The sequence below is a fragment of the Nyctibius grandis genome, chromosome 7 (genome assembly GCF_013368605.1).
Source record: "Nyctibius grandis isolate bNycGra1 chromosome 7, bNycGra1.pri, whole genome shotgun sequence".
Lineage (NCBI taxonomy): Eukaryota > Metazoa > Chordata > Aves > Nyctibiiformes > Nyctibiidae > Nyctibius > Nyctibius grandis.
In genome coordinates this window covers 49,623,956-49,650,390 of record NC_090664.1, presented here as the reverse complement: position 1 = coordinate 49,650,390, position 26,435 = coordinate 49,623,956, and the positions used below count along the sequence as shown (strand labels likewise).

The 26,435-nt window shown below is 44.8% G+C and overlaps 1 protein-coding gene across 2 annotated transcripts in view; it reads left to right on the top strand.

Annotated features, from left to right (window-relative positions):
* The window catches only part of DNAJB6 (DnaJ heat shock protein family (Hsp40) member B6), a 69,187-nt gene extending 49,164 nt beyond the window's left edge, over nucleotides 1–20,023 (top strand). The window contains exons 9-10 of one of the 2 annotated variants that reach the window (XM_068404444.1): nucleotides 9,882–10,088; nucleotides 18,422–20,023. In XM_068404444.1, coding sequence (XP_068260545.1) covers nucleotides 9,882–10,088; nucleotides 18,422–18,504 — 290 coding nt within the window. In that variant the 3' untranslated portion in view covers nucleotides 18,505–20,023. Of the gene's footprint in view, nucleotides 1–9,881; nucleotides 12,646–18,421 lie in introns of those variants that run through there. The other variant, XM_068404443.1, reaches the window with a different exon arrangement.
* Nucleotides 20,024–26,435: the final 6,412 nt, after the last annotated feature.

Below are 26,435 nucleotides of genomic sequence, written 5' to 3'. Positions count from 1 at the left end.
CATGACCCTGGAAAGCGTAGAAAGCATCATCTTTTAAGTAATCTCGATTGCTGTTTAAAAATCAGGTCCATTTGTTCAAACTCTGAGCTTGAAATCTTGCTAATTTGTATTTATATATGTCAAGCTGCAAAGCTCCTTCCTCGCTCTTTGCCTCCTTTCAAAATTCATGCAGCAATGAATAAAAGACCCCTGTGTGATAAAGTCTTTTAAATTTAATAAAATTCACTTTGAGCAGTAGCATGCAAATGAGGTCATCTCTCTGCTTGCTGGAAACGTGGGGATTTGTGTTACCTCCTGCCATTTGCGTTTCCCACATCCCAAATCTTTAAGATGAGAGCAGTTGGCGTAATCTATACGTGCTTCGAGAGAAGCAAAATAACTGCAGAAGCCTGGATATGCTCAGCCTCCCCTTCTCTCTGGCCTCACATTTAATGTAGGACCATTCATTAGGCTTTAAAAATTCTTCTGATGAGTAAGTTTTGGCAGCAAGGAGGTAAATCCAGGCTGTCTCAGCAATACCCTATCCGTAAGTCAGGCTGCAGAGCTTGGTGCCACCCGATACGGTCAAACAGGAGTGGCTTTAGCTATTGATCCCCATTTAGCTGCTCAGGGTAACAGCACGAGGACATCTGCTTTCAAAGTACTCCCCCTGTACTCGGCACTGGGGAGGCTGCACCTCGAATACTGTGTTCAGTTTTGGGCCCCTCACTACAAGAAAGACATGGAGGTGCTGGAGCGAGTCCAAAGAAGGGCAACGAAGCTGGTGAAGGGTCTGGAGCATAAGTGTTATGAGGGGCAGCTGAGGGAACTGGGGTTGTTTAGCCTGGAGAAAAGGAGGCTCAGGGGAGACCTTATCGCTGTCTACAACTACCTGAAAGGAGGTTGTAGCGAGGTGGGTGTCGGCCTCTTCTCCCAGGTAACAAGCGATAGGACAAGAGGAAACAGTCTCAAGTTGTGCCAGGGGAGGTTTAGATTGGATATCAGGAAAAATTTCTTCACGGAAAGGGTTATCAAGCATTGGAACAGGCTGCCCAGGGAAGTGGTGGAGTCACCATCCCTGGGGGTATTTAAAAGATAAGTAGATGTGGTGCTTAGGGACATAGTTTAGTGGTGGACTTGGCAGTGTTAGGTTAATTGTTGGACTTGATGATCTTAAAGGTCCTTTCCAACCAAAACGATTCTATGATTCTAAAAAGTACCCGTTCGCAATGCTGCTGTAGTTGGCATATGATGTATGCTCATTTAATTTTCCCAATTTGTTGCAAATCGGGGTATCTTTGTGGTGAAACATCATCATCTTGAGTAGTTTGATGTGCTGGGAATGCAGGATGCGTGTTGGTACACGCTGGGCTGAATGCAGTATATAATGGGGTTCTTAAGCATGTATGGGGGCGGTAGGTAAAGTACAGATGGCTAAAAAAAAAAAAGAAGAAAATAAAAAGGCTGAGCTTTCTCAGGGAGCTGCTGCGGGGCGGGGAGGGAGAGCGGACCCAGCGTGGGGCTTTCCCTGCCCCTGCCCTGCGCTGCAGGGGTAAGGACTGGGTGGGAACAGCGTGAGCTGGCACTGGAGCAGCTGGATACGAGGGCAAAAATAAAAGGAGCAAGTCCATTGCCAGGTTTCAAAGCCAGAAGGGCAGCGGATTGCTATGTGTGTTGAGCAAAAAGTATTGAGCCCTGCCCTTTCTCGGATACTGGACGTGCTGCAGCCATGGCTCTCCCGGGACAGAAATAGCACTGCGAGAGTCGCTCCATCAGTCTCTATCCTTTTTCCCAAATCCCATTCCCTTTTTTTCCATCGCTTCCCAGGGACTTCACCACCACCTCCCTTGCTGTCTCCGGTCACTTGTGGCCTTTCTTCCCCCCTCACAGGAATTGCCCAGCTCCCATGGCAGAGGCGATAGTCATTCTGGTCCTGGCCTGGGAAAGCCTGGCCCAAACCTCCCAAGTTATAAACTCAGCACGAGGTTTTGAGTTGGAGCAGGGAGACATAGTGCATGCCTGAGCGCGGTGACGTTGGTGATGGCAGAGCCGTGCAGGGTGTGAGACGGGGAGAGGGTGAGGTGGGACGGGGCAGCAGGTTCCTGCAGAGGCTGCGGATTGAGAGCTGACCGTGTCTTTAGTTTCTAACCAGCTGAGCACTCCCCGGTGCTGCTTGATTAAATATTTCCTAGAGTTGTGCAGGGAGGGTGTCTGTCACCACAGCAAACCCTGGATCTCCTTGTGCTCTTTCTTTAACTGTGATAGTGGCACTGAGGAATGGGTGACTGCTCTGGAAGAAAAATGATTGCCAATAATTGGTGAAAGCCACTGATTTGTGTGAGACGACTCAAAATGTCGTCCTTCATCCCACGCTTTAGGCTGATAAACTTCAGTGTTGAAATAAAACTCCCTTTACGGTTTACAAAAGCTCTGCCCCTAGCAGCGATGGTGCAGATGGGGCAGCTGCTCCAGCATTCCCCGGATAGTTTCTGAGTGATTTCAGGCTCTTTCAGCTTTTGAGACTATTTGCATTTTTTTTTTATCAGTAGGTTTTAAAATGGCTGCTTTTTCTCATAAGCATCACATTGAATAGCAAGAGAGAGATTTTTGAAGTCTGTCACTGTCAGCCTCAGACAGTGACGTTTTCCAAAGAGGACTTGATGCAAATTTTAGTTTCTGTCGAGTCTGACAAACCCGAGAGAGCACAGCCTGAAAGTGGGTTTTATAACTCCTGCTGTTAAGCGTCACAGTATTAGTAGTGACATTTAGAAACAAATTTAAGAACAATTAATCAGAAGAACTTGCTCAACATAGCCTCCAGTAATGGTGAAGGGAGTATTTTCTTGGCTGAGCGTGTTGCCCACAGTTTCAGGAGGGCTGTCTGTGTGTGTGTTCACATGTGGTTTTGTAAAATACCCTGGGCTTGATATGAGCATCCCTTGCTCCCAACAGAAATTAAAACAAACTGTGATGATTTGTCGACTTTCTGAAAACAACTTTCAAGTTTGGTCCCCCAAATTAGACCACTTGTATGTTTTAGTAGAGTTACTTGGTCTCCTGATGTTTTCTCAGTGCTATAATGTATTAAAGATGGAGCTTTTAAGAGAAAAACAAAAGGAACTATTTAATATCCAGGAATTTTTCAGCCCAGGGTAATCCAGACATGTAGACAGGTCATTTCCATTAAATAAGTTCTCGCTCCAACAGGCTCCTCTAAAGTATGAGATTTCCCAGCAAATGTCAGATGTGAGTCTCAGAAGAACCCTGGTATCTTCTGCTAAGCTAAATATTTAATACTGGAGCCGCTCTAACAGCGGAAAAGTTTATCAGTACAGAAATCTTATCAACAGATTACAAAGATCGTAGTGCTATCGTCTTCAGATAAATGTATTTAAATGGGGATTTTGTTTTTTCTTTCTCTTTGGGTTGCTCCTTCAGTCACAGCTCAGTTCTCCCCGGCAGCAGCGGATGCACTTGAGTCATCAGAAACTCCAGTGCTCTCTGTAGGCTCAGGGTAAATTCCAGCCCTTGTAATAAGAGGGGAAAAAAAGTCAAGCAAAGCTTTTTTCTTTTGCACTCTTGTTTTGTTGTCAGTCAGCATTGGTAGCAGCTCAGACTTGCAGCTGAGTCATCTCTAGAAGCAGCAATACGGTGTCCTGCTCTGAGCTTCAGAAAATACACCACCTCTTAACTTTGAAGGCTTAAAGTATTAGAAAGACACTTTGCTGACCATCATTCAAGAAAGATTTGAATGGAGTAAGTTTCCTGCAGGTCGTCCTCGCACAACCAGCTCTCTGGAGCCTTCGCTCGGAGCCATCTTGTGTCCTTAGGTAAAGCCAGGCGTCCCTCACCAGTTGCATCTTCTCCTGATGCTGGTTGCGGGAAGGGCTGTGTGTTGTTCACAGCCTCGGGGAAGTCTTTTTCTGGACTGAGCAAACCGGTGTGCCTACTTTTTGTTTCTTAATACAAGGGGAAACCCTGATTATATATATAGATTTTTTTTTTTTTCTTGGTTAGGTGTGTAAGAAAATAGCACGCACGCAGTAGGGCTGCTGTGTGGGAACCACGAAGGCTCGGCTTCCTCTTGTGCGGGAAGTGACATGGTAAATGTAAATCAGTGGTTTGATATCCTCAGGATGTTTGCCCTGGTTTGTTCAGCATGTTTCTGTTAATTACTATCTTCTTGTTAATTACTGCTGATTCCTGGTAGGATTTCAGTTCAATTCCAGGATGTACACGGATGTTACTTCAATGTAACACAAAATAATAATGCTAGCTCATGCAGGGCTGCTCTTTTGGGAAGTACTCCATGACTTACCTGTCCCACCTCACCCGGAATATCCTCTGCCTTAGTGTTTTTATTCCTGTGCGTTACCTCCATTTTCCAGGAGCACACATGGACCCCTTGGTGTAGCTGGTGGCTCCTCCAAAGCACTCGCCTGGTCCAAGAATTGTACTCACGGTTTGCCTTAGACATAGAAAATCGATAAGATACCAAAAAAATACGAGTTGGCAGTGACTTTTCCGATGACATTGCCCGTCACCATAGACAATATTGCCCTCTACTGGTTAATTACACGTTAAAGGATCCATATTTTCCCTTTTCATACAGCAGCACTTTGCTATGAGAAATTATTTTTCAGCCCTTCTTGCCTGGAGCAGAAAGCAGGTTTGTGGTCCTGTTGCAGCCTTTTAGGATGCTACAGCTCGTGTTTGATTTCTTTTTCCTCAGAAGCTGCTTTTCATTTGGGAGGACCTGGTGCACCCAAACACCAAACTTTAATTATTGTTTTTAAATGTTAGTAGTAATGCTGAATCCCTCCTTTTCAGAATTAACCCTTAGAAATGTAACTTCTTCAAACTGGTTTTGCGAGTGAAATAACTGCAAGGTTTTTAATTACTATTTGCATTAATAGAATAAGACCTTTTGCTTAACGCTGTAATTTGGATGCTGACTCCAGCAGCCCCCGATAATTGCCCCCTTCCCTGCCCCAGCTGGGGTGGCTGCACAATGAGCTGGACCCAGGCACTGAGCTGGGTTAAAAATAAGCTTGCAAAAAGAGTGTTATTTTTAACCCGGGTCAGTCCCCTGCTCAGGTTCGCGGCGCGGCTGCCCAGGCTCTCACGTGGGTGTGCTGGCTTGGAGGCGCAGGAGACGGCCAGAAGGAGCCATGGGGGGAGCCAAGGGCTGTTTAAAGCCGGAGCACCCTGAAAGTTGCTTCTCAAGTGGGTGTTCCAGCTCTGAACTCGGCTGTGGAGCCCTCCCTCCCTCCCTCCAACTTGTCTTCCTAAAAGCCTTTTCCAGGGCAAACATCACTGTTGACAAAACTGCAGCAATGTTTAAGCACTTTTTGGTGGTGATGCCCTGTGTGACTGACCTTGCCCGGAGGAAATTCTTTTCAAATCTCATATTTGCAGTTGGTACAGCTAGCTTTGTTCAGAGCCTGGCTCGAATGTTTCAAATACATTTAAATATGTAGAACAAGAGAAAATAGTTGATGCAGATGACACTTTAGTTTTGCTTTGCAAGGTGTGCTAAAGATAGATAGGAAAGAGGAAAGGTCTGATGGCTCATACCGTGCATAGCACTGTCGTTGATTCAATATTTGAATCACAGCCGATGTGATGTTACGGCATTTAACTGATTTGTGGTGCCTGCTCTCCTGCAACTCGTAAAGGGGAAAAAGTCTGGACAATTTTTTGGGGTCTGTTTGTTGAATTAAACCTTGTCTTTGGAGGAGATGGAAAACTGAGTCACTCTGGGTGATCGAGGTGGATTTAATCCTTTCAGTACTTAAAGGGGGCTTATAAGAAAGATGGAGACAGACTTTTTAGCAGGGCCTGTAGTGTTAGGACAAGGAGTAATGGCTTTAAACTAAAAGAGGGGAGATTCAGAAAAGATATAAGGCAGACATTTTTACAATGAGAGTGGTGAAACACTGGAACAGGTTGCTCAGAGAGGTGGTAGATGCCCCATCCCTGGAAACATTCAAGGCCAGGTTGGACGGGGCTCTGAGCAACCTGGTCTAGTTGAAGATGTCCATGCTCATTGCATGGATGTTGACTAGAGGACCTTTAAAGGTCCCTTCCAACCCAAACCACTCTATGATTCTACAATTTAGCTGCAAAATGTGCTGCCTGTGTAGCGGTGGGGAGCAGCTCTGCATCCCCCCAGGGCTCCGCCGTGGGACAAAGGATGGCGGGGGGGGGGCAGGGACGAGCAGCCTAGAAATAAGAAGCAGAAATTACTCTTCTGGAGGAAAACTGTGTAACTTTGTAGTCTAATCAAAGTTAATAAATTATTTGACTTCAGTTGCCACTGCATTATGTTTTGCGGCATGCAGACGCAGCCCCTCTGGTGTGCTGATGCTTTCACAGTGTACCCCAAAAAGCAGAGTAATGCCGACAGCAGCTTAAGAGGGGATTTTCTTGCAGTATAATGCAGGTCAGCTCAGCTTAGCCAAAATGCTAATTATGAATCCTTGATGACAGAAAGTTAGGGAGCTTACGAGGAAAGGTTTAACACAAACTTCCAAAGGGATGCTGGTTCCCTGAGCTCAATACCGAGGAGTTGTGCTCTAGGTTTTAGCACAGATTGCCCCCTCTTTTGGGACAAACAGTGCATTTGAATGAGTTTGCAAACAGCCCCTTCTCCATTTGTATCTCAGCGGATGGTCTCTAAGCATTTTGTACTGATTCCCACCCTCAGCCATGTGCCTTTTCCTTGTGCTTCAGCCGCAGCTGCGTTGCACAGACTGACCCCAGGCAGGGGCAGCCCGGTCCTGTGTCTCAGACTGGTGCTGGCAAGGCAGGGCCTGGCAGGGCAGGCAGGCAGCATGCTGGCAGGGCAGGCAGCAGGCAGGGCAGGCAATGTGTGGGCAGAGCAGGCAGCAGGCAGGCAGCATGCCAGCAGCACCAAGCGCAGCCAGGGCTCTTCTGGGTTCCTTGGGTTGGTGCAACATGTTCAGCCAATGTGATGGTGGAGTGCAGGGTCCAGCTTTGGGGGTTAATTTTGGATCGTTTTTGAAGGAAGGAGAAATATGCATTACAAGAATTGTCTGTGTTTTTTTTGTTGATGCATTGTCTTTCATGGAGCGATTGAACTATGAACCCAGCTGGAGGAGGGTGTGTGGCTCTGGGGGGACAGTCCTTGATCTGGACCACTTGCAGAAGAGCCACAGTTGGTGACCACTCCAGGCAAAGCCTTGGGGAGGCATGTTGTGACTTTTCGTAGACAAAAAGTGGCATAGTTGTAAGGATTTGTCCCAAAACTCACAGGAGGTGTGAGGTACTGTCGTTTTCCAGAGTCAGAGCCATGCTCATGCCCTCAGGAGCTGAAGGTTAAAACCTGCTCTGGAGGGCAGCTCTCATGGGTTTTGATAAAGCAGGACAAGATCTTCTGCCTGTTCTCTAGATTGCAGTTGGTTTAATTGGAAAGTTGGGAGTATGGAATGTCTTTTGCATTTTTATATTTTATTTTAAGCTGGACTCAAGCAGTGAGTGCTTGCTGGAAGATCTTTCTGCGACCTCATTAGGTGCTCAGCACTGTGGGGCTGGTGGCACAGCTCAGCTCCCAGAGCAAGGCAGCTCTGCGTGAGCGTTCACTGCAAGCAGCAGATCAAGGACTCATCAGGGTGCAAGAGGGCCAGGATGCCACAATGCTGCGGGTACGTCACCAGGGAGGAGCAAGATTATTTTGAATTGTTCCAGTGTTAAACTGCACCTTCACAGCAGCTGAATTGGAGTAAGGATGTTGAGATTGATCTGTAGCGTAGTTAGGAGTTATTTATTGGGGTGTGTGTAGAGCATCTGGTTCAATACTTTGCTTAACTGCCTTAATTGTTAGTGTGTCTGATCGGGGTGTCTCTGCGATGCACACACAGAGCTTCTAGAACAGCCTCGGCCCATTTCTCACTCCTGCATCTGCTTGCCAGTGTAGATTTTAAACATGCATCAAGCAAGACTTTGCACATCAATAAGAAAGCCGTGCAGTTCGTGTTTCCATGGGAGGGGAGGGATCTCCTCTTTGTGGTGCACTATAATTTGTTAGGAAGTGAACTCTCTTGACTGGTTTTTATACGTGCAACTGGTGTACATTGGTTTCCTATGCTTTTTTTTTTTACTCCTGGCATTTTAAAGGCTCTGTCTTCATAGATCTGGTATCATCAGAATGATACATGCTTTAGTGCTGTTTGTATAGCGTGTAAAATCCTGTAGCGTCTTATGGGAAATGCTGGCAATTCTGCATCTGGCATTTTCCAAGCTTTTCCTTGCCCACCGCCTCTCGTAGCTGAAGCAGAAGAAAGCCATCCTGCCAGCCCTCTCCTGCTGCGCACGCAGTTTTACATTGGTAGGATGCAGGCAGGCGGTTTCTAAACGAGGAAATCCTTGGTGTTACCATCACTTGTGGTTTTTGTCTTGTTTGCTTGTGCCTTTGGAAGTGCGGGAGACTCCAGGGTAAAAAAGTGTGAACGTTGGGAGTGGGGAATGGGCATTTAATCACCTGGGAAAAAGGGTCCTCTGCATAATATCCACACACGGCGGGGCGACGTGAGGCACGTCTTGGAGTCCTCTTCTCCTGTGAGGCCTCGGGTGCCGCGTTGCACTGTGAAATGACTTTTTAAACATACCTTGCCTCCTTTTCCTCATGCCCTCAGAAGCATCTCCCCATGTACGATTACAAGGTAAAGACAATGCAGCCTGTTTTGTTTGCAAGTGTTGGTGGTTTGGCGCACGCAACGAAGTGGGTATTACTGCTCTTGTTCCTTACTGCATACGTGGTGCTTTTTCCATCTTCAAAGCATTTTCCAGCCATGAACTAAGAGCACACACATTAGCTGAGAGCACACACCCCTCCCTAAGCAGCTGATGCAGGGCACATCCCAGGAAAAACTTCCAGAATGTGACACACCACTTTTGATGCAAACAAAATGACGCCGTATTTCATCAGCTCTATTAAAAGTACTTAAGTAAGTGAACTAATGAAACTTTAAAAAGCCTTTAAGAGGCAAATGTGGTACACACCTTTCTTCTCATATTTTTTTTTCCAGTTTTCCCTGTTGAATGTCTTTGGTTGGCTTTTTTATTTGCTATCTTACTGTTTGTTTTTCAATGTGTGGTTTTGCTGGGGTTTTTTGTGTTACGGTAGCTGATTTCTCTACTTTGCAGCATTGGTACTGTTACAGTTTCTGCAGCAAAGCATCATCTGCAAAACAGCATGAGTATGATCGGAATACCTCATCTTTCATATTAATTTTTGCAAACATTGGGTTTTTATTTCCATTGAGTTCATTAGCCTTTGCTGTGCGTGCCTGCCTTGCCCCCTGGGCTGTGCTTACCTCTTACATCTTCAACCCCATTTCCCATCTTTATGTGATCCTTCACACTTCTCTACCATCCTTCCAGCTGTGGATGTCCAACATCCAGCTCCTATGAACCCACATGGCTTTGTTTTTCTCCCACCATCCCTGCAGCCAGCTTGGGTATTTCTTCCTCCTTTCCCTATACCTTTTCCTTGAACAGGGCCAACCCTTCCTAGGCAGACAGTCCAGGTGTGGTGGGATGACATGACATGCTCTGCACAGGACAGAAATATTATCCAGGGCCATGTGCTCAGTTTGCTCACCCTGCCTTTAGGGAAAAAGGAAAGAGTGGCCCCAGAGTTGTCATATCTAGCTGAGGATTTTTTTGGGTGTCTTCAGTGTGGTGAGAGGCCATTGATGGAGCTTTCTGCTCCAGACACTCCCCAGTTGGCAGATAGATAGGACTATTTGTGAGCTAACCACAGCCAAGGCAGTAGTTTTGTGACACTCAATTTCCAGCCCAGTTTTGAGTTTTTTTTCCAGGCTAAACTTAAGCATTCTGTGTACAGCTCACTTTTCTTGCGCTCTTTGCTTTTTCAGGTGAGGCAGATGAAGAAGCCTTTGCCGAGGAGTGCAGACGGAGAGGACAACACGCCCTGCCTTTCCAACCGACCAACCCTCGCCTGCTGAAGTCTCACAAGCCTGCCAGTTCCCCCAAATATACCTATCATTATAATAGCGATGAGGTGGAAGAACAAGATAGAAGCCGGGTTACAAGCAGCTTGGAGACCCCTTTTTATTTATCAGGTGTGCACAAGCATATTGATGAGAAATGCGCAGAAAAGGATCCATCAGCTAGTCAAAAGCCAAACCCAAAAAGCCAAGCAAGCGGTTGCTGTGTGTTGACTTAATGTTAGCTCCCTGATAGATAATAAACGGCAGCTTGTGTGCATTCATCCTGCTTTAGCTCTGCTCGTCAATTTAGTCTAGATTCACAAACGCCCTGGGATATTCAAAGATCCAGGGCAAATCTTGTTATGCTGCTGAAGTGCCTGTGCTCTTTATTCTTAAAAGTGAAGGCCTTTTAGAGGTTAACTAATCACAATACTTTACTTAATTTGTGTGTGGCTTCCTTGTCAAAGGAGAAGTTCAGCAACTTGATATTATTTCTAGAAGCCGCAATTTTAGGCACCTAAATCCCAACAGAGAAGGCCGAGACCATTCTGGCGAACGCGGAAGCACGGCGATTATCCCGGTTATTTTTGGAAGTAATTAGTCCTTTGATATATTTCCTGCCTGTAATATTTCAGCAATATAGTCCAGAGGCTATCTTGGACAACAAAGTCCTCATAACTACTTGATTTAATTTGAACCTGTGGTCAGAGATCCTCCAGGACTGCCAGGACAGGTTTTTGTGAAACGTGAAGATGCCTTTCTACTTGGGTGCCCAAACCAAGGGCCCTTCTCAGTAGTGCTGAATTATGTGAAGTGCTGGGAAGTGTGAGTGTATGAGGGTAAAGACAGTGCATGAAAAACAAGTGCTGTACCCCAAAACGTGCTTACGTACTCCCAGTGCTGTACCAACTTCTGCATTTATGAGCCTTTAAATCTAACACTGTCTTCCATAAACAAGACCTAAAGATATCATGTGGGATGACAGCTTGAAAAAAAAAGAAGCATTCAGATGGATGTTTTCCTGATCAGTTGCTGGAAGTTTTGTCTCTTTAGGGATGGCTAAGTTGAATCTTTTCTTTTCTTTTTTTTTTTTTAAAAAAAAAAAAGTTTAAAATTTCTCTACAGAAGCCTGAAGGGTAACCTCTGGGCTGATGTCCTGATATCTCCCATGCAGGGGTTACAGGTTTTGTCTCCTCTGTCTGTAGCCAGCAAAACAAAACCTTGGCTCTGCATATGGAGACTCGAGGTTCTCTGCAATCATAACAATACTGCGTGATGGTTTCCAAAGAGCATCTGAGCATGACACGCACCTTGCAATTTTTGGAGCAGTTTTTAAGATTGCTTAGGACTTCTTGCTGTGAATCTATTTATGCTCCAAGACGCACAAGTTTGCAATTAAAATGAATTTCCAGAAGTATTTGTGCAATCACAAAATCCACTCTTCTACCAGTAGCTTGTGAGTTGCCATAAAAGATTCAGGGTGAAAACTTGATCGCAGTAAGACTAAGATTTTTACTGTTGCTTTAAATATTTTGCCTACTGTTTGTCTGATGGACAGGGATGCTGAAGGACTGGTCGAGTCAGTCATAAAAACCTACGTGAGTGTCTTAATCCCTCCCTGGGGAGTTTGTGCACGAGCCCCGGCCGATAACGCCCTTCTCATTCATGGGTGTTCACCTCTGCCGACCGCCTTACCCAGCAAGCAGGCTTCACCAGCGCAGCTCTGGAATTATATAGACCACTTACTTGCTCCTGCTTGGCTTCTCATTGATGACTGCAACAGCTGCCGTGCTTACACGGGCCAGCGTTGGGCAAGAATAGCATCTTTTTCTGCCTTGGTCCAAAGCCCACTCGATTCAGTGGAAAATAGTGAAGTTCAATGGCCTCCAACTGGGTGCTGTTCCACCTCGAGTCGGATGGTTTTGCCACCGGTGGCATGTGGCCCTTGGCAGTGAGACTGCACGGCAGTTTTAGACATTGTCCCAGTTAGAGCACCTCAAGCAAATCCTCAGTCGTTAATGATTCACCTACAGTGAAATGGTTTTCTTTTCCCAGCTCTGTGAGTGGGAATGTTTGAGTTTTAGTTTGTAAGTCTGTAGCAAATTTAAATGAAGGAAAAGGAGATAGATGTCGTCTTGACTACATGGTGGGAATCCCTCTGGAAGCAGCCATCTCTGTCTAGCAACCAAGGAGAAAGGCTGGCCAACTCATTTAGACTGGCAACCAATATCCAGAGGTGAGATAAATCCTCTCTTTAGTCAGGATTTCCAGTCATTACAGCGGGTATTTAATAAAAAAATTAGACTTTAATTTGATTCTCCATCTAACATTGACACTTTGCGTTTTAGTAGAAATTGCTCTGGGTTTCATACTGTTCCTGGTTTCATAATGGCCTATCTCAAACAGTTCTCTAGCTCCAAACAAGTAATTTTTAAATAATTCAGATATGGCAAGTAATGTGCACCTGATCATATGATGTATGGCTGACTGGTGGTATCCAGGCTGTGTCAAAGTGGTATTAATGCCAGCAGAGACCTGGGGGTAGCAGCCATTAGCAGTAGAGGTAGTGGTCACTACCCCTAAAAACCTACTTCTCTGGATTTGAGAGTTTTGACCTTTATCTAGCAAGAATGGTGAAATGTGTAATTGTTAAAATACTGAAAAATACGGATACAAAAGGTCATTATTTGGAAGATAATATGCAAGGTTTTGCTCTCCTTCTGAATGAAATAGCTTGCATTAACCTAAAACTTACAACATTAATAATTCATTTTTGCTGCATTTTCATCCACTGGCATCCCTGAATAGGAAAGCACTTTAAAAGAACTAGCTTAACTAATCTTGATCCTTTCCTGGCATGGATTCCTCTGCAGGAAAGTTGATCTATTTGTACTTTATTTCATCCTTAATGCAGTCTCCATTCTTTTTACCGACATACAGTTCCTGAATTACACTTTACTAACTAGTAAAATCGATACGCTTGGTTATCCAAACTAATACTTTTTATAATATCCCTCACATACTTGTATTTGAGCATGTAATGGAAAGAGAAAGGAAAGCAAAGCCACTGTTTTCTGTGGAAATCTAATACAGGAGGAATGCTGGAGGTGCGGATGATGGGAGGGAGTTCGCTCTCCCTTTTGCTCCACATCCCACCGGCTTTTACCCGCGTTGTGAGCGGGACGGGGGTAACAGCCATGTTCTTCTGCGGGCAGAGGCTGGGAGGATTGGTGGGTGGATTTGGGGGCTGGCTGGTTGCTCCCTGGCTTAGCCAGAGCTGCCTTCACGCATGGGTTTTTGGCTGCTAGTACGAGAGCATCCCGTTACCCATTTGCTTCCTGTAGAAGGTGGCTGGGTTGCACATGGAAGGGCTTCCAAGGCTGCATAGCCTTGCAAGCTTTTGCTTGCCATGGGGGAGTAAAACCTTGGACTCTATTCAGTGCTAGTATTACCTTAATAGCAGGCAAGCAGGTTGTATCTGGCTTGGTATGTTCTTGTAGCAATTCTAGGCAGAATTGGTAATGAAAATAGTATGGTGAGCAAGCATGAAGGAAGGCCCCAGTACATTGCTAAAGCTTTTCAGTCCCCTAAAACATCAAAGTTGGAATTACGTCACTGGGTTGGCCAGTGAAACTGGAGAACTCGCCCCTTGGATTTAACAGTGCGGGTAATTGAATAGTGGAGCGGCATCAACCTAGACGGGGTGGGATGTTTTGTCACCTCTGGGTCTTTATGTAAAGGCGGGTTCTCTCTCCGCGGTGCTCTGTGGCACAGGCAGGAGCTGTGGATGCGGTGAGAGAATTAGTAGGTCAAATCGTGGTGTGTGTTGGGCAGTGGCTCGGGCTGAAAGGAGGGAATGTGAAAGTGTAGGGTAAAGCTCTAATTGTAAATTGAGTCAGATGCATGGAATTATACTGATGCTGTGATCTGGGGTGAATTTTTATAATGGCATATACAAGAGTGGTCAGTCTATAATAACAGATGGTGGCTGCGACTCAGAAGTAAGCTGTCTACCTTTGAAATGGCAATTTATTGTTTTGACTAGAGAGATATTTCGAAGAGCAGAAAATTAGAAAGTGCACTACAGAACCCAGCTTGCACATGCCCCGCTGTCCTGTTAAAGCTCTGTGTGCATGCTGGAGCCATGACTACTTTCGTGGTTTTGAAGGAGGGCAGGAGAATGGCCACAATCTTAGCAAAAAGTTTGTAGATCTTGAAAACCATTTTCTCTGGGACTTGAGCAGAAAGCGTGAATCCCTCCCACTCCCAACCTCAGTGCTTCAGAGCCTGGGAGTGGAAGGAGGCTCCTCCAAAGTCTTTACCTTTGCAGGAGATCTTCTATAAAAATCAGGCCACGGTCTTTATTACTGATCGATGTGGGTCCAGAAGCAGTAATGCTGCATGTTAATCGTTGGTCATGACTGAACCCCTTGTTTCCTTCTGCTGACTCCTACAGTCTCCTGTGCTGGCAGAAGGAAGGTGGAGGAGCCCCGTGGCTGCTCTCTGCATCCTGGTGGAGCAGGCAGATGTCAGGCAGGGCAGGAAGAAGTAGGATACCACAAATGGGTTGGGTAGGAGTGTTTTCCCCAGGACACTTGTCCCTTTGAATCCATGGCTCGATGTGGACACCTCCCTTGCAGCTGCTGCCCAAGAATGTGATGAGTTTCATAGTCAGTGACTGAAAAAACCTGTGACTTTGGGAGGTGCAGATGGCAGAGAAGTAGAAAGTCAGAAGGAAAGTCAATCTGAGACACAGCGGAGAGGCTTCGTAATTTGTTTTGGTCCTTGCTGAGTGGTTGAGAGAGTTGCTGCGAAGCGTTGTTGGAAGTTGTTTTCATCCTTCAGCAGCTTTATGAAAGCTGGAATAGCTTCTGTGCTCTTTATGGTTCTTCTGGAAGTAGAAGAGAAGGGGATGAAACGGAAATAGTGGGTCAGCAGATGCTGTTTGTTTTAGACAAGAATTATCCAGGTTGTAAACCAGGTGTAATTCCAAATGATGTGGATTCTTGCCTCATTCTTCTCTGCTCCTGCCAGCTTACAAAAGCAAGAACATACCAAGTTAGGGTGATATCTACTGCATTTGAGTGAATCTGTTTTCTAAATGTCAAAGCTTGGGGAAGCTCCCAGCAAGCTTTTCTCCGTGCACCCTATAATGTATTTCTATAGTTTAGATGGCTAACGATTGCTTCTAAGGGTGGAAATTTGAAAAGTCCTTCTCCAAGGCCAGAACTGTTTGGCTGAAGCCAGTTCAGCCAGGCACTAACTATGGGAAGTTTCTATGACTGCTTCGTGATGCTGGTGACTCACCAGGACACACGTTCACTGCAAATTGATCAAATAGTAATGGGGCTGCTGCTTTCTAATTCAGGTTTTGTTCTGTCATGACTTTGGGATTGGTCTTGTAACGAAGACAGCTAAATATGCTTTTAATTAGTGCTGGTTGAAGTATACGAGTGAAATAAGCACCAAAGGGTTAGACCTTTAGTGTGCAATTTTAATTTTTCTTAGGAGCTGCTTCACTTGTTTGGATCAGGTGTTTGGCTGTTATCACCCAGCATAGCATCACTGGAGCTAACAGACTGGCAAAGTTTGACCTCTCCTTTCTTCTTAGGTGGGGGAAGAAAAGGAAATGGTCGAGAGTGAAATTATTTATCACAGCAGGCTCGAAACAGAAAAGACCTGGCAGTTTTCTTTTGAGGAGTACTCTGTATTTGTGCATTATCTCCTACTTCAGCCAATCTGTTTCTGTGTGTCAGTGATAACACTTGAAAGATTTCCACTTTTCACCCTTATCATTCCGGAGGCTGGTAGGAGACTATGTTGTCAAACGCCTAAATATCTTCATACCACATTATTTTAACATTTGAGTTGTTTCATTTATAAGACAATGAATTATGTGGCATTCATTTCAAGTCATAATTTACATGGACTAACAGTATTTTTTAAGGAAGAGTTGCTAGAATTGCTTTCAAAATCTCAAACATTTGAAGAAAATGGACTGTTGCAAAAAAAAAAAGTCTTATGATATAAAATAGCACTATCAAATGCAATCGTGCCTGGATGTGGAAGCCTTTTAGAAATACTGACAGTGTTTTGAGAATGAAAAATGAGAAAATTATGAAGCCAATAACCTGTCAGGGTTTAATGATCCTTTCCCAAATATCTGTGTTAATATTTCATAGTTACTACGTGAACTAGTTCTGATCACCTGATATGATGGTGTTTTTCCCTCCAGTAAAGGGAAGAATCCTTTGAATAACACCTCTCAGATGACTGATTCTCAAGAGTCAGCACTTCTCTTCTGCCTCCATTGGCCTCTGTGTGAAAGCAAAGAGATGCTTGAGCCCTTCCGGGATGTGTGCCTTACAGCAGTAAATTAAATGCCAAGGGATCCTATTTTTGACAATGTATAGGTGACCGAGGGGCTAACATTGAAGTAAACTTCATGGATGGAGTTCATAGTTAGGAGACGTTCATGCAGTGTCCCCGGAGACAGGATTGTAGCTCAGGAGGGTGGCAGGGTGCGGGGGAAGCACAGCATCATCTGCAATTCTGGAAAACACTGCCAGTTTTTATCTTCCTTAAACAATAAAACTGGTTTCCACTCTTAACTTTGCACAGGCTAATCGCTCGTGGCAGAATTTCTAAATAAATATCCTGCTGCTTGACTCAGATGATTGCAAAATATGAAGTCATGCTGTTGGTACAGCGTAGGAGCTAGAATGATAACCTAGGAGCAGCTTCCCTTTGCTACAAGGGAGTGTATTTCCTCTAACGCACAAGCTTCTGATAATGTCTCAAGTGATTTTAGCCTAAAGACTGTCTCGTGGTTCTCCCCAAGTCTTAAATTTAAACTGAAGAACTGCAGTTCTGCCGTGGGCACAACCCTAATTGTGCTTGGGAGGAGCTCTGATTAGGAGCAAACTTCAGCCGCAGCGTGGCTTCATACTCCTCTGACCTCCCACCCCTTCCCTTTCCCATCTTCATTTTGCTATTGGTGCTAAACTGGTGGAGAACCAGATGCAACGGTCACATGGATTCCTCAGAGTCATCTCTGCCTGCCTGTCTGCAGGCAGAATGGGGGAAAGAGAGATTTCCAGACAGGCAGAGCTGTGCCCTTCCTGGGCCGTTCCTGGGACTCCCAGCCCTGCCTCTCTGCTGGCTTGTGGGGGCTCCTCCGCTCTGTGCTGGCCCCGTTCTCTGGACTGTGCTGATTCCCAGGGGCAGAGCACCGCTGAGCTCAAAGATCCCTCCAGCTATCTCAAAGCACCACAGAATGATTATCTGAGGGAAATGTTCGCTAGCTTTGAGTTTAGATTTATAAATGCACTTGGGTAGATGCAGTGTTCATTGAATCACAGAATGGTTTGGGTTGGAAGGGACCTTAGAGGTCATTTAGTTCCAACCACCCTGCCACGGGCAGTGACACTTTCCACTAGACCAGGTTGCTCAAAGCCTCATCCAAGCTGGCCTTGAACACTGCCAGGGAGGGGGCACCCACAGCTTCTCTGGGCAACCTGTTCCAGTGTCTCACCACCCTCACGATAAAGAATTTCTTCCTAAGATCTAATCTAAATCTCCCCTCTTTCAGTTTAAAACCATTCCCCCTTGTCCTATCACTACATGTCCTTGTAAAAAGTCCCTCTCCCGCTTTCCTGTAGGCCCCTTGAGGTACTGGAAGGCTGCTAGAAGGTCTCCCCAACCTTGTAGCAGTGTTGGTTCTGCATAGTTCACTGTCTATGCAAGTCTGCTAGCAGGTTGCATTTTACTGCAAGTTTGGAGGAAAGGGCGTGATGCAGAGCAGGAACTGTTTTTCACGCATCTTTGTGGGGGGAAAGAAAAAATTGGGATGATAATCACACTGCTGGAAGCTTGTGCCTACTGAACCTGTAGCAAATAATTGTTGCTTGAACTTAATGCTTCCATGCACCACTGGAGCTGCAGTAGAATATAACCTATGGTGCATAGTTAAGCATGAGCAGGCTGATGACCTGCACATAAAATGCATATAGGTAGACACTGTGCATCTACTTATTTACTCAGGATTCTTGGCATTCCCTAGTCTTAAAATGGAAATGCAAATATTGTGGTAACTCTGACTACTGTGAGCAGGAAACTCCAGAACTTAAATAGCTCCTGCTCTATAAGTCTTATTGCTTCCGTTTTGAAAATTATGCTGGTTTTGCATGTGCTCTAATTTTGAAGCTTTTCCTGAATGGCTTTGAAGTCTTTGGAAAGTTCTCCAGATCTTTTCAAACTTCAAAGATTGATAGTGTTCTCTTTCTATCCTATGTAAGGGATATGGTAGAACTGGGAGTATAGTAGAAATGGTCATTTAAAAAACACATTAGAAAGCCAGACCTTTTCTTTAAGATTCCTTAAACCATTCAGAGAACATGTGCTTTTGCTAGAGGGAAAAGTCCATGAATGCTGTGAATAGTGTTTTACAAGCCATGTTTCCTCAGGACACAAAGAAGGCAGCAAGAGGAGGAAGCAGAAGCAGAGAGAGGAACAGAAGAAGAAGAAGTCAACCAAAGGGAGTTACTAAAATGGACTTCTTTGCTATACCAATACCTTTACAATAATGACAACTTAATGTTTCATTCGAGCACACCTCTTTTGTGTATATTTTTTGACTGTTCACACTGCTAGCAAGGAAGTGACTCATGTTTCAAACTGTACTAAAATTGCACTATGTTATTCTTTTTAGTTTCACGGAGTGGCTTTCTTGCCCGTCAGGCTAGGGAATTCGAACGAGGCTGATCTTGGTTAGAAGTGTGTTATGTTTGAAGATTGGAAAACGTTACAGAATTTCTTACCTCTTCCTTCCCTGGGACTAAAATGACTCTAGTCTCCTGGTTATTTGTCTTGTAGGATATAAAGGGTTGTGCAAATGCCTGTTTGTTTGGTCACTCTGGCATCAGCATCAGGCCTGTTGAAAGAAGAGTCCTATTCACTCATGTTGTTGGGAATGGGATTGAGACATGAGCTCTTATAGGGTAATTTATGCAAGCTTAATAAGTGACTTTTATGGTCTTTTTTTTTTCCCAAGCTGGGCAGCAAAGGTTTGTCCCTGCTATTAAAATGTTCCTTCATTTTAAATTGTATCATGAAGTTATAACCTCTGATTTTAAGAAACTTAGTGTAATGATGGTCTCCTGTAAGCACTCCTACTGATTTCCTTCAGCATAGTTGACTCCCGATGAATCATTTAGTGAAATCATTCCTTATTTTAAAAGTTTATTTTCAGAACCTAGAGACAAATGATCTAAGTGCTACTTTAAAACTGCTCTTTGTTTCTGCTGAGTAGGTTTTAGATAACAAACATTTTTTCAGCATCTGTATAAGATTTTATCAAGTTGTTTCTGCAAAGAACTTACACCTTTATGTATGAAAGCATTTTGCATCGATTTTATTGTAGGACTAATGTTTTTTAGCTTGAAAAGGTATCTTCAATTTAAAAGAAATATGTAGTTTCTGGCAAGATTACTTCCTTGCTTCCCATACTCGTCTCATGTGCATGACACATTGCTTCTCTTAACCTTTTAGTTTGTACAGAGCCCTTCTGTTGCCTTAAGCATTTACCTGCATGTTTCTTGTCAGTATGTTGCCTCCTCTTTTTAACCTCCAGGTAGGAGTTAGCAGCTTACGGTTTTGTTTTGTTTGTCTTCCTCTTGCCAATACATTGTTGATGTAACACACTTAAACCTGGCAATATTGAAAGGCCACAGTTCCTGGAGCAATTCACTCATCCTAACATTTAAAAGATGTAGGAATGCACATAATGGTGTAAGGAAGAGGCTAAACAGAAAAATCAAGTCTGCATTTTAGCATGGTTTGATGTAACACATTCTGGTGTCTCTGGTATCTGAATGGTTTAGCTTCAAATGCTTACGTTACCCGGTGTAACCCTATGCAAACATATAACCATGCACGAACTCTGTTAGGGTATTTAAATTATGGTTAATATGAAATAAGACTGAGTACCAGTTTTCTGTCACTTAAGTACCACTTTTTTGTTTTGTGCAGTGTTACTAATATTTAAAAATAAAGAAAATTCTCCTTTATACTTTGTCCTCTTGCACTGAACTGTAGACTACAGCTGGCATCAGTTGTTCATGTTTAGTTTCAGTTCAAGTTTAGGCTGTAAGCACAAAGGGGAGAGTCCACATTCACAAAACGCCCACAAACATACCAAGTTATTCCTTTTGCTAAATCCATGAGCAAGTTGATACAGTCCCTGTGTGAGATGGTTGATACTGGAAAATGAGGGTTCTTTCTGGCTGGAAACATCACTATAAGGAGCGCAAACGTCAAACAGAGCTTGGCATTTGCCACGTGAGGAACATTCATCCTGGATAATACACAACACTTTGAATTGCATCCCGTTTAGTATATTTTCTGTACTCTGGGAGAAGTCCCCTCCAGTACATATGTAAATTTTAAGCTATTAGTGTTCCTTATTTGTTGGGAAAATGGTGCACACTTTGGAAAAGCAAGAGAGGTGGAGGAAGGGAGAGGTGACACCAGCGCAGAGCTGGTCTCCCCGGGGCTGTCCCTGTGCTGTGAGCAGCCTCACGTCACAGGACAGAGTGGCTCTGGATCAGGAATGTGCCTTGAAGAGTTAGAGCAGACCGGGATTTGGTACATAAATATCTTCCTGACTCTGATCCCTGTGTTAGGCTTGAAGGAGGAGGATAGAGCATTAATTAGTTAGGAGACCTGAAGGTAGGCTCTAAATTAGTTAGGAAGCCTGTCTCACCAAAGGCATCCTTATCCCACCGGAAAGGTGCTGGCATGCTCGCAGCTGGGCTCCTACACCCTGCGCCTCATGTGGGGAGAAACTCCTGGGAAACACAGTCCCCAGAGGAAAGAACCATGGGCAAAATCTTTTCTATAACTACCTAGAATCTGCCCAAGCTTGCCCAGAAATGAAGAAATGTGGGCCCATGGCCACGTGGCTGTGCTGCTTGTGGGACAGCCTGGACATGGTGCCACATCTGCCATGTATGTGTGAGCAGGCACGTATGTGAGGTCTTTGCGTCCCAGTGCATTCATCTGCCAGAGGTGAAGACTGCATGATGATACGGTTATTTATGTGTTGGGGCAAGAAAAATGCAGGTGGGCGTGAGACACCGCAACCGATAACAGATGATGCTGGCCCAAGAGTGGCTGTGAATAAATGTATTGTGAAAGTTGGGAAAAGATTCCTGACCACCCTACAACACTTCTGTGGAAGAGCTGAGGACAGAAACAGAGCTAGTTTAAATACAGACGTGACATGATTTATAAAATGTATTGCAAAATTATTCTTTACAAAGCAGATACCTGGGCTCAAAGACCCAAAATGTATCCCACGAGAAAATTAAATTATTACAGTAGAGAACAGCTGAGTAACAGCATAATTAAAATGATACACTGAAAACAAAACAATTTTATCTTAAGATAAGGGGACACAATCAAAACCAAACAAAATACCAACAGATAAAGTGTTCCTGTGCCTCACTTGGAAGCTGCCACTATGAAAATGGTTTAAATTCAGTTGTTTTTCCACGCCTTTTAGAGATGTGCACAGTCTGCTCTTTGAACTAAGGTTGGGCAAGACTTTGATCTTAAATAAATGATCTCAGAGTGTGTAGGTGTGAAAATGATAAAAATGTATTTTTCAGGTTTTTTCCCAGTCTCTGCTCCGTGCTGCTGCCCACCTCCGTGGGCAGCTTGCAGACCTGTAAATCCTCCTTTGAGAGGTAGCACAAAACTCTGTTCTTCTCTGTCAGACTCGCTGCCTTTACAGAGACTTGCTTTTTTTTCCCAAATCTCACAGAATCACAGAATCACAGAATCACAGAATGTTAGGGATTGGAAGGGACCTCAAAAGATCATCTAGTCCAATCCCCCTGCCGGGGCAGGATTGCCTAGACCATATCACACAGGAACGCGTCCAGGCGGGTTTTGAATGTCTCCAGAGAAGGAGACTCCACAACCTCTCTGGGCAGCCTGTTCCAGTGTTCAGTCACCCTTACAGTAAAGAAGTTTTTCCTCAAATTTAAGTGGAACCTCCTGTGCTCCAGCTTGCACCCATTGCCCCTTGTCCTGTCAAGGGATGTCACTGAGAAGAGCCTGGCTCCATCCTCTTGACACTTGCCCTTTACATATTTATAAACATTAATGAGGTCACCCCTCAGTCTCCTCTTCTCTAAGCTAAAGAGACCCAGCTCCCTCAGCCTCTCCTCATAAGGGAGATGTTCCACCCCCTTAATCATCTTCGTGGCTCTGCGCTGGACTCTCTCTAGCAGTTCCCTGTCCTTCTTAAGATCTCAGATCCATCTCGTGATACTTTGTATGTATTTGTTGAAATAACACACCGAAAAGATGCTTCTTTTGAAAAGAAGAGAGTCAGATACCTGGAAAAGGTATCATAATCGTTAGGAAAGCACTAAACTGCCTGTTTTCCCAACCACATCTGAAATGTGTGACTCGTACCCAGTTGTTCTTCAGGAATGTTCTGTGTGCCACCAAACAGGTGCCTATCAAGTGGTGGGATTAGCTTGTTACTATATTGAATGTCATTGTTTTATTCTGCTTATACAGAAATGTATTCATTGCATTTTTTTCCCCTTCGTTTTATGTGCTGGTTGCACAGGACTGTTTATTCCTGCGATGCACAGGTTAGTCCTTCCCGCATTTCAGATCTCCGTTATCTTCCTTCATGTGCAGTCCCGCTCCTTTAGGTCCAAACTTAGCTCACATTTTAGTGCTCTCTCATGATGCTCTCTCCTGGGGAGCACCTTACTCCTGTGTAACTCACATATTGACAAGGGGGTGGGGGTAAAATTGCCCATGATTAGGTATATTTAATTCTCCTCTTCCCAATGAGCAAGTTGGAATCCGATCTTAAGAGACTTTTAATCACTATTTACAAAACTTTGCTCTTTGCTACCTGTAGCACTGAAAACTAGGCAAGGCAAAGTAAGGCAATCTTCCTCTCCACTGATGAGAATTAAAAAAGGGCACTGAAAGCCACACACAAATCTCAATTTTAATAAGTGTTCATATTTGAAACTATGATCAATTCAGGTGCCCTGTGTCAGCACACTTTGACTTCTCACAAATTTTTCTAGCCAAAAAGGATTTGGTGGGGTGTTGGGAACTATCAGGTTTGTTAAGTACCTTGTTGGTGCCCTCTTAGCCATCAGCTGTTAACTACTGACAGCAGGAGAAGCACTTCCAAAGTGGCTGAGCTGACCTGAGATGACATTTCCAAGCGTGGGGTGGGTTACCTTGCTGCAATCATCACAACAAGCAGAGACTGCTCATGTCATTTGACACATTTTGAACTACAGCGTCAACTATCCCAGACTTTCCTTCTGCCTCTTCCAGAAGGCCTCATGTTGTCACTGCAAAACCAGCCCAAAAACCAAGAAGTGAGTGTGAGAAGATCAAAACATGTGCTCTCCTAATGAGCCTGAATGCTTTGATTTCAGGAAAACACCTCCATGTCTGCCTGGAAGTTATTGCAGATGTTCTAGGATGTCTCCAAGGAGGGAACGGAACCTCACTGCACTGGCTGGATGTTTAATTGCATCTCTTCAATGCCTGTTTCCATTGGCATGCACATGCACCTTTCTACTAGCACACATAATTTTTTCCATCCCTTGTTTGGGAAGTGCTCATCCTTTGGTCAATGCAGAGCAGCTTGCTTGTTCTTCAGTCTGCTGGTGGTTGCAATTTAAGGAAGTCTTGTGATATGACAGGTGTTATTTTTACATTATCTCAATATTAGAGAGTTGCGGTTGGGAAAATGTCTTTAACTTAAAAAGCAAAATTTCCTTCCAGGTTTTTAAGAAGAAAGCTGACAGTGCAAAATGGTTGATCATGCCAAAGCCAGTGGGCAAATACATCTCTTAAATGTGTTAGGTTAAAACTTATGAAATATATGTTTCTGCCTGATTTTTGGGGTCCCAATGTGTGACATCTTTGGACGGTTTAATATGTCAAGCTGAGCAGTGCTGGTTGCATAATGCTTCGTGAGACCAAGAGACAATTTGAAGCTTCTTTAATAGACTGCACGCTCAGAGCTGAGGAAGGGAAGAAGCTCTAAGGAGACATTAAGGAGCTCTAAGTAAACACTTCCCACGGCACCTGGAAGGGACACTCACCAAAGGTGTATGACTTGATCCTGGCAGCAGATGCAAGCCACAACCTGCCATACTGGTAGTGTTGTGACAACATGGGCTTTACTGCTTCAGGATTCAGGCAAGGAGGTAACCAGCACTAGAGCCTTCCCAGTGCTGTGAGTCAGGCTTCATACCCATAAAAATGATTTGTCAGCTACCTGGCCCACTGTCCTGTCTTTGATAGTGACTAATGGTGCATGCCTAGGGGAGAGCACAGGAACAGGTTAAGCATGTAATTATCCTTCACCAAAATGTTTTCCCAGCTGCAGCACTCTGTGGGCCACAGGCTCCTGGATGCAGAAATGCTCTTTCTGTTGCCCAGTATTTTTTTTCCATTGATTTGTTCAATTGCCTCTTAACCTAGAAAACTGCTCAGTACCCAGTGTCCTATGGCAAGGGATTCCTCTGACTCTCTTGGGTAATGAGATAACCCCTGTGTTTTAAACCTCTCTCCTACAGCTTCCTTTGACTTCCTCCCCTCCTCCATCCCGACATTGGAAGAGACACTCAACACCACATCCTCATTTGCCTTTTCCATGCCATACATGATTTTACACGTTTTGATTATGCCAGCCTTTGGTTAACTCTTCCATGGCTCAAGAGGTCCAGCACATTGAACCATTCCTTGCAGAAAAGCCTCTTCATACCTTTGATCACCCTCTCAGATTAGGACAGGTCATTAAACAGCAGCTGTCACTCAGCTCCATAAATTGTGATGACCACCTGGATGAGCATGACTAGCATTTTAGCAACTTGCTAATACCCCGTTATCATCCCTACAGAAAGAGAAGGCAGCCACGCAAAGCCCGGGGTGCAGGAAGAGCAGATCAATGCTTGAGACCCGGCTCTGATGCTCTCATTCTCGCCAGGCTCTCACGGGCTCTGGAATGAGACCGTATGAGCTCATGGCAGTGATGGTATCTTCAGAGCGTGGTATCACACACCTTCACACTCCTTCCCACCCCCTCAGCTGAAATTGCGTCACGGGGCATTCCTTGGTGGCTGACGGGGTGCGCACCTCCTGAGTCAGGCCCAGCTCCTGCCGCCACTCATGGTTCCCCAGGCTGCAAGTGTTAACTGTCTGTAACTCTGCTTGGCTGGCAGCACATGGACCATGGAGTAGGTGCTTTATTGTAAGAAGTGCCTGGTGCTGACAATGCCAGTTTGCCTGCTCCCATGGAAAACTGGTGTTGGCTGTATGATCCATGCCAACCAGGGAGATGGGTCCCGTAACCTTGGGAAGACACGTTGTTCCTGGTGTGACACATCCCTGCAGGCAGTGCCTGGAGACGTGGGCAGTGCGACTCCACGCTTCCCTGATTTCTGCAGTGCTGCCCATGGCAGCACAACAGCTTTTCCACTTCCAACCCCTTCTTGTCCAATGTGCAGATGATATTTCCCCTCTGTAGCAATCTGGGCTGACTTGCCCTGTTTCCCTCAGCATCTTCTGCGCAGGGACAGCTGTGCACAAGTGTTCGCTTACTGGGTTTTAGGGTCACCGACGTCATTTGGGAAATCTTAAATGACTGGGGAGTTAGTTATGAAGAAACATCAGTAATGGCAGGGAGGATCCAGAGAGATGGGAGGGTGCAGGACATCAAACACTGATTCTTGCAGTGCACAGTCAAAATCGGCCCATTGATCCAACCCTCCCCAAAAAGGTTGTGCCAGGCTGTGTCAAAGCTTAGAGTGTGTCTGGCTCTGCAGTTCTGGTGCAGATCCAGCTCCACTTTAAATATGATTTTGCCCAACAGGTTTTTGACCTGAGTGCAGACACAGGCTCGAGTGACAGGTAACCTCTGCTCGCTGTGCCTCTGCTCCAGCAGACAGACCTGCTGCAGTTTGCAGGAAGGTTTTTTTTTTTTGGGTGCACCTGAGCCCATGGCCTCTTATTTCTCATCAGGATTCAGGTGTGGTGGTGGCAGATTTTTAATCAACAAAATGATTTTCCTTGGAACCACAGATTTTTCTATCATGAATACTTGGGAAAATATTATTCAGCTCATGTGTAATGCAAGTCTCAGGTTGCATTAGGAGATGGGATGTGATAGAACACGATGGTAATGAGTCACCTCATATCATATTTTATTGTGATGTGTCAGCTGAGAAAGCTGGAGAGCTATAGGTGTTTCTACCAGCCCAATTATGAAACAACCGCTGGTTCATGCAGAGATTACTAAGTTTTTCCTAGGCTAGTTAGCAGATAGGTTTAGGTCTGTGGTTTAGCAATGTTTTGTTCAAGTTGCTAACAATGAGCATGTATTTTCCACCCAGAAAAGTCATCAGTCTCTTGTTAGCAAGG